This window comes from Thunnus maccoyii, chromosome 6, assembly GCF_910596095.1.
Source record: "Thunnus maccoyii chromosome 6, fThuMac1.1, whole genome shotgun sequence".
Classification (NCBI taxonomy): Eukaryota; Metazoa; Chordata; class Actinopteri; order Scombriformes; family Scombridae; genus Thunnus; species Thunnus maccoyii.
In genome coordinates, this window is record NC_056538.1 from 22,321,417 (window position 1) to 22,330,276 (window position 8,860).

The 8,860-nt window shown below is 40.6% G+C and overlaps 1 protein-coding gene across 2 annotated transcripts in view; it reads right to left on the reverse strand.

Annotated features, from left to right (window-relative positions):
• Positions 1–4,649, reverse strand: part of zgc:77784 (uncharacterized protein LOC402947 homolog) — a 55,065-nt gene extending 50,416 nt beyond the window's left edge. For both annotated transcript variants that reach the window (XM_042414907.1, XM_042414906.1), the window contains exon 1: positions 4,091–4,649. In XM_042414907.1, coding sequence (XP_042270841.1) covers positions 4,091–4,145 — 55 coding nt within the window. In that variant the 5' untranslated portion in view covers positions 4,146–4,649. The remainder of the gene's footprint in view (positions 1–4,090) is intronic.
• Between the last annotated feature and the right edge of the window lie 4,211 nt (positions 4,650–8,860).

The window sequence follows — 8,860 nt, forward strand, 5'->3', positions numbered from 1 at the left end:
ATGAAACTGTTAAATCAATTTAATTTGCAGTACGCTAGGCCAGGCTTAGCCAGTTTCCGGGTTTGGACAGGCATGCCCTTATGCTCTAAAAAAAGAGAAGTTTTCAATGTAGGTTTTCATGATTTTCCCAAAGATGAACATTTACGTGAGAGATGTATGAAATGCTAGAGGGCTTTTAAATGGAAACTAGGGCTTTTAATTTAAAACGGATACAGGAAGTGGTGGCCAACCATTGGTGTAACTTCATCACTCAGTCAGTTGTGTTCAGTCAAACTGTGTTCGAAATCGCATATTAATGTACTGCCTACTAAATACATGAGAGCAGGCATACGTCACTTCCATGTCATCAGAACGACCATGCCCCATTTTTGGGTGAAAATAAGCACTGTAAAAGAACCAGCACCAAACTGGAAAAACTACATGCCTAAAAGCTACTGTGTCGCATTTTGCATGTCAAACGATAAAAAAAACCCAGTTTAAGATTTCCTTTACTTCCACAAAGAGCAAAGAACAGTAATAGAAGAGATCTGTGGCTTTAGGCCATCTGCAGAGATTATGAAAATGGTAAACTGTGGGAAATGTCTGTGGCAAACACTTCATCACAGGTTAGTTAATGATGTTAAAGCCAACAGTTATAATGATAAAAGTCAAAGTAGTGAATGATGATGATAATGCTGCATTGAAAGGACATAGAACATATTGGAAAGCAAAGGAAATCCCAATTGAAAGTTAGCCTGTAACAGCTAGCTCGCTAGCACTGGCTGCAGCAAGCCGGCTTTTCCCCTGGTTTGTTGAAAAATAGGTACCAAGTAAAACGTCTCCACCTGCCTGTTCGTTATCATCATAATAATCCAAATTCAAAGTGTGTCTAAATGCTGCATTAAGCTCTGCCCAGATGAAGTTGTGATCTGATGTGCTGCGGTAAACGTATTGTCTCATTTCCGGTTGCCGGCGTTTCTGCTACTGGTTGGAGTTTTTGCTGCTCTCAACCCCGTTAATTTAGCTATATTCTTCATTACAGCTACAGCTAAGCGGCTTAGCGGTTACTTAATAAAGTGACATATTGACAGCTTTTAGCCAGGCTCAAAATCTCCGCCATTGTGCAGTCTGAAGAGACACAAAGCATTTTGAGGCAGTTGAGTATGTCCAATAAGATAACACTGCATACTCAGAAATCCTTGTTAATCTAGTATACATATCGGCAATTCTACACAAAATCCACATACTATGCAGCTGGAACGCACTACTCATACATACCCACTTTGAAGTCATTCTTAGCATGAATTGTATATTAGTATGTGATTCAGAACACAGCTGTTGTGACCATTCCAGCGCTTTGCATTGTGGGACACAGTAGGCGAGGTAGACTGGTTGGATGCATACTGGAGATTTTTTCCGAATCAGTACAACATCCGGGTATTTTGGCATACTACAGATTTTGCTTTTGTTTGAATACTGCATACTACATGCTACATTTTGACCAAATCATTACATACTGTTAGTATAGTAGGTGGTTTCGAATGCAGTCTAACATGTGATTTAAAGTGAGACACAGCGGAGAAGCAGCACCAGGCTGACAGCGTGTCTGTGGGGCTCGTAACTTGCTGTCTGCTGAGATTTACTCCTCTCTTTTTCAATTTCAATTCATTTACATAATTAAAAAGGCCAAAAACATTCAAGGAGTTCTTGTGACATTGCCAAGTAATCTCTGCGGGAGGGCGATAACGTGCCACAGTGAGCTAAATTTCAAGCAGAAAAAGTCAGGTTTGATATCCTTCTGGCGCCAGTCTGGGCTTTTTGAGCCTTTGTTTGGCAACTATCCTCCTCAGCCATCATCTAATCTCTGAGTGATGTCATCGTAGACTGTACCAGAAGTGGGACATCATCAACATCCTGCAACATGACTCAAGCTGCTGCCTGCTCACACGGCACATTAGACGACTAACCTCCTGTAGTGGTTTCATCATCCATGGTCATTTCATCAAGGGGGGACTGTGAGAGGCTTTAGTCAGCCTTCAGCCATATTTGTCACTAAGTAATGAGAAGGAGGATGGAGTGGACACAAATCACCAGCTAAGGGTTGTTTAGCATCGATTAGTTCCACACTGAGCACGCCAACAGCTGTGACTGAATACAGCTCAAGAAAACTGAAATTTCAATGAGATGTACTGGGGTCTACACTGATGCCGTATTAATTGAGATTATATGTGTGAAAAAGAGCTGCTGTGTTAAATCGAATGCAATTTGTTCAGGAGACTATTGTTATTTTTCCTCTCAATCACACACAGGTTTGAGAAAACATAAACCAAACCCCCACCACGCATATCCAGACCAGCAGAGAGGAAGTTAATGGGTGGATACACCAGCACAAACAAAAAATAACTTTGCACTTATAAACTCTAACATTTCTTCTTTCCTTTTTCCATAAAAACAACTGAATAATATCTACCAGTGGGGTGTTTTGTCTCAGTGCAGCTCCCGCAGATATCATGAAGCCTGTTTTGAATCCTCTTCACTCAAAATTTTTTATGAAAATACCCCTTCACCCTACGGGAATGTGCCGTATGACAGAAGTGGGAATGACAGGAAATACTCAGTCCAGATTAATGGATGTAGCCAGATGGTGTGGGTGTTGAAAAGTAGCTTTAATGTTGAGAGGTGGCACCTGTTTATAATTATGAAGCAAGTGGCAAGAGCAGTCACAGGGCCACAGAGCTCTAGATTTATAGTTAGATTATAGTATATCATTGTAGAGGATACAAAACAGAGCTAGACTGATGTATTGGCGGGGCTGATACATCAGCCGATATTAGCTTGTTGCAGATATATTGGTATTGTCTTGCATGTCATACAATAATTAACAAGAAATTGCACTACAGAAATACCAAAGATATATTAGAGCTTGTTTAGAAACAGTGACACCATCATTGGTTTGTCCACATGACTGCTCTCACTAGTTTATGTTTCAACTGCAGAATGTCCAGGACATATCTTGGTCGATTCTGTAAAGCAGGCTATAATCAATATTTTTATATTATCGATGGATCACGTCTACTTGCACGTGAATGAACCTGTAGTGACAATCTCACAGTGAATTATCACCCAACTCCACAGCTCTACGAAGCATTTTAGCATCTTTCAGCTCATTGTTTTGGTTTTGCGGATGCCCGCATCTATACAGTTTTGGTTCACTCTCACAGCTCTCATCAGTGTGATTTTTGGTCATAGTAGGCAGCTGTTTTCAGCCAAAAAAACTCTGAAAACCCGCTGTACACAAGCACCAAACAGTAGGCAGACAAAGTTAGCGACTAGCTGGTGAATGTAATGGAACATTTAGCAGCTGAAAGTTACTACAAGGAACTTTAAACTGGTTATGAAACAGTCTCATGATGCCTCAATATGACCTAAATAAACAAACTATACAACAAACATCTGCACTCTCATGAATTGTTTTCTGAGCACTGCTTTTATTTGGGGTTTGGATTATGGCTCGGAAATTTAAGCTGTTATTAGAGCAATGGTTAAAAAATATAATCTCTTTCTCAGAGGTAAACAAAAATGAGCTTTTAAAAGCATTTTAATAATGTGTGTGCATCTCCAAAACCATTTTTTGGGGCAGTAGAGGCTTTTCAGATATGACGCTCTCCCTGAGATTTTTGGTTAAATGGTATCTCAGTGGAGCCTCCTCTAACCCCTCCTGCTGCCTAATGTCTCCCTGTCAGACCACCTCAGAGCTCAGGAGGGAGGGAGGGGGGGCACTCTGAGAAAATGTGCATCTTCTTGGCATTCACTGGTGGTATTTGAACATTACAAATTCATGCATTGTGTGACATTTTCCTTTATAATTAATTTATGTTGGAGGATGCGCTCGGTTGCCACAGCTGTCAGGAGAGAAAACATGCTTGAAATCCAGCTAAACACAACATTTACATCCATCTGGAGAAACTGACAACACGGTAAGACAAGTCAAATAGCCTACACCATGAGGCAGAGAGTGTGTGTCTGTGTGACAGAGAGAGGGGGAGAGCAGAAACAATAATATTTTATGTGTTTTAAAGCAATTTCTGCGTATTAATTGTTCACATTTTACCTGATGCGATGGCGATGAATGAGGCAGTCACAAGTAGTAAATTTCCAAAGTTCATCTCCACACTCTCCAGGTGTCAAATCCTCTCGAGTCTGCAGCCTCTCTAACAGTCCACCCAGTCTCCCACCCAGGTCAATTAAATCACACCTCCAGTCGTAAAATAGCGCTGGGATTTTACTCAAACCAGGTAAAGTGAAGCAGTTAGGAGACTGAGTTGCAGCTGGATTATTTCAAGCGAGTAAAAAAAAAACTTTGATGTCACTCCCACAAACCCATGACAGCAGCAGGAGAGGCAGCAGCAGCCCGGAGAAACCTAAACTCAAGCATGACTTCGTCAACGCATGGCCACACACACCCTCACACACTCTTTCTAAGATGCACTACTGATGCTGGAAACAACAACAACAAAAAAAGGAGGTTTAACTATATTTAGCCCGGTCATAAATAAAATAATTCCTCTCCTTTCTCTCGGCTCTGATCCGGGCGGCAGCAGGTTGCGGCGTCAGTTTGTGCGAATATGAAGCGCTGCACATGCCGAGCTGCGCACTCCCAGCTATCCGCAACAAATCCTCGCCAACCTCCAGGAGTCAGTGTTTTAAAGAGACAGACACGACATCTGCGCGCTCTCTCTCTCTCTCTCTCTCTCTCTCTCTCTCTCTCTCTCTCTCTCTCTCTCTCTCTCTCTCTCTCTCTCTCTCTTCTCATGAAGGTAAAATTGGATAAAACTTATTAGGACTTATTAGTGAGGAGGTTATTTCTGGGTTAGGGCTATTATTGGTATCAAAATTAGGGTCTGGTTTTGGGCCAGGGGTCATAAGTTGTTGCATTTTGTTTGTGAATTGATTTTATTTCAAGGGAAATTTAATTCGTTTGTTCTTGCAAAACTCCTGATGGTGAAGAAGATCAAAAATGGAAAATGTGTAGTTCTAAAAAACGAGGTTAGGTCTATTATTATTTGGGTTTGTGGTGCTTAACTTGAGAGTCTGGACCCCGAAATTGGAAACTAAGACAAATCCGTGCTTATTTTTTCTAACTTTCCATTAATTTTTTTCTTTTTTTGTGGAATACTGACTGCTTTTACCTTTTCATGCCTGTAAAAATCCTTCAAACCAAACAATCTGAGAAGGAAAAAATCACTCTTTTGTTTAACGGAGTAAAACTTACTTGAGGGGTCACAAGTAGATTTGTTTCATTTTAAGCGGCCACACGTCTAATAGGCTTGAAACCACTGGGTTGTAGGTTAACTTTCGGGGTCATGTTTGTTTTTATGAAGATTGCAGGTTAAAGATATGGCTGTCAATAGATTTGATGTCAAGGTTTAGAGGTGAGAAACTGAATTTTCTGTTCCAGGAAAACTCTGGACAGTAATTGAATTGAATCAGGGAGTCCTGAATGCAAGTTATATAATACACTGCTAAAACTAAACTGCTTTCACTGACACCTGTGACCACTGAAACAAAAGTGATTACACCTGTGATTTCCAATTCAGGCTACTTGCCGAAACAAGGTTATAAAAGAACCTGTGAACACCACAACTTTCTCTGTTTTGGCCTTGGTTGTGTCTGATGCAACATGGCTCCACATGGTGAGGAATTGCCTGAACAAGTAAGAAACCAGATTGTGAGGCTTCATAAAGATGGGAGAGGGTACAAGATCATTAAAAGGCTACTGAACAGAAGCCAAAACACAGTAGCAGTAGTGGTTAGGAGGTATAGGAGGACCCAGACTACCAATAACAGAAGGTGCAGTGGCTGTCCTCAAAAAATGACAATAAGCACAACTTGCTATTCACGCAACATTGCATTGAAAACAGACAAGTGCTTCTGATTGGCACAAGGATTATCTGTGGAAACTGGTGTTTAAGTGACTGCTCAGACACTGCATGAAGTCAACCTCTACAGATGACATCCAAGAAGAAAACCACAATATTGCAAGATTAAACTTTGCCAAAGAACATGAAAATGAAGCCTGATGAATACTGGTTGAACATTCTTTGGTCAGATGAAAGCAAAATAAATTAGTTTGAATCAGATGGGGTCCGGCAGGTTTGTTGTTTGCGTGGATCCGGGCAGAACTACCACAGTAGTGCAGACTGTGAAACATGGAGGTGGGAGTGTCCTGATATGGGGCAGCATGAGTCCAAAAGGTGTAGGGGAGATGACGTCTATAGGTGGCACTATGAATGCAAGTTTGTATATCCAAATATGATGATAAGATGACTCACAGTCTGAACAAGGTTGGCAAGAGAGGAATTTTCCATGACATGACAATGATCCCAAACACACTGCAAAAATCACACAAGTGTTTTTTAAAGAAGAAAAAAAGTGAAAACTATGACCTGGCCATGTATGTCCCTGAACACCTCTGGAGTATTTTTTAAAGTGGAAGGTAAAGCAACAAAAACTCTCCAGCAAGGAGCAGCTGAAAATAATTATCTGTGAAGAATCTTTTCACAGATTTGCTCTAGACTCGTATCATCCGTGTCCAGGAGGGTTGAATCTGTCATCAAAAGAAAGGTGGGAATACAATATATTTAAACTAAATATGGACCTTTCATTAGAGTGTAATTAGACAAACATTCTGTTTTTCAAATGAATTAGCTTAATTCATCTGGGTTTTGTCTAAAAACAAATTAGAAGTGTATAAAATTGACAGGATTTTTAATTACTTAACATTTTAGTGATATTGATCAGGGATATTGATCAGTTTTGTTATCTTCTCAACAATGTCCGGTGCCTTCTTTGCCACTACTATAACATTAACAAGATAAATGTTGTATATTTTCATGTGTCAGGTTATTTAAATACAGACCAACACACGTCTTGGGTATTTTATAACTGACTGTAGTATCACTTTCAACACTGCCCACGCATCATCCCAAAATGTTCCCATTTTCTGACAATCCCACCAAACACAAGTGCGATTTGTATTCTTCTTTTCACACAGACTGCAGCACAATTGTTGTGCATGTGTGCACATTTTAATCTTATAAAATAAGCAGAAGTCACATGTCGTGCAGTTTGTAAAGCGCTCTGAGACAAATGTGTGATTATATGCTGTATAAATAAACTCCACTTGACACTCTAATGCTGTAGACTGCCATTGTATATTAAAAATCACACTGCAAAGCAACCTCGACACAGCCGTCATTACTTTCTCAGCTTCATCTTCATCGTCGTCGTCGTCACTGCTGCTGATGGAGAGCGTTAAACTGTTTGTTGCAGGCCTGCTCTTCAGCATCCACCCTCTGATTCTGTGCTGATTTATTAAACAGCTGTTGTTTCACACCCACAATCTGGCCCCGCTGGAGCCCTCAGTGACCGGCCGGGTCTTGCTCTTGGGGAGTTGTGGACACACACGGCTCCCTGGGGGGTACGAGCTCTGTTTCACTTACTCCCCCTCCTCCAGTGCAGACAAGACCGGTTCCTCGGTGCCGTTGCTTCTCCTCCATCCACCTCATTGTCTCCATGTCAGGCGGTGAGAGCCCAACATGATGGAGAGTGACTTTTGTACGGTCAGACGCCTGATCTCCTTTGTCCTTCTTGAATAGGACTGGAAATTGGGCAACAGAAGAGGAGTCCAGATGTCTGTTGCAGGGTGTGACACAAAGAGAGGCCCACAATGGCTTCATTCTCAGCTTCAGTGGAAGTGTGGACCTTATTAAGGGCCACAAAGGCTAAACAGCCATAAAATAGAAGCATCTCAACAGGAGAGTGGCTGGAGTCTTGGAGGTGTCAGTTGAGAAAGCTGGTCTTATTTTAAACTCAGAGAAGTCATCAGCAAATACTCTCAAATCACTCTCTCTGGCTCTGCTTTGCAGCAAGAGTCATTCCTGCGTAGCATCTCTCAGTTTGTGTTTTCTATGCTGTTTCATAAAGGCATGAAATTGTTGTTTGGAGAGCTCAAATTCTCTATATCTTTTTGCTTCTTTTGTTTCCTAAAAAGCACCTTAATAATGCATTGTGCAGGCAGTTGTTGCGACTGTTTCTTTCCTCCTACAAATATGAATATTTTTTGTGGTGTGAGTGTATAAACTCGAATGTATCGCATTTTCAGAAATCAGTCTTTAAATGTCTTTAAATGCAAGTTTAGTTAGTGCATCACAAGTGGAACTGATGTCCCTAAACAATCAATATAATCTTTCCAATCAAGACAAAGGTTATCCAGACCCTGAGGTTTGCAGGTTTGCAACATTTGAATTAAAGGAGCTGCTGCTGTCAGCCAATCACAGTCTAGTATTGTGATTATAATCTGCATAGAAGAGCCCAGAATTCCCATTCATTCAGTAGACATCATTGTAAAGGAATAGTTAACATTTAAGGAAATATGTGTTTTCTTGCTGAGTTAGATGAGAAGATCAAATATCTGTACGTTGAATATAAAGCTGTTGCCAGGAGATGGTTAGCTTAGCTTAGCATAAAGACTGGAAATAGGGGAATACAGCTAGCCTGGCTTTGTCTAAAGCTTCAAAAAAAACTTCCTGACAACACTTCTAAAGCTCAACAATGAGATATGAACACATTATATCTCATTTGTTTAATCTGTGCAAAAACTGAACTGTAAAAACAACAAGTTGTGGTTTTATGCAGGGTCATGTGTTCTTGTCCTATTTCTTGGCTGGGAGCAGTGACTTCCTGCTAACAAGCTAATTTTATGCTAATAAGCTTATTTCCCAAAAATGTCAAACTAATCTTTAAAGTATATATACTTGTATCAGAAAACTTGTGCAGCTCTTTACAGACACTCCAATTATTTCTTTGTTCTTTGTGTTTT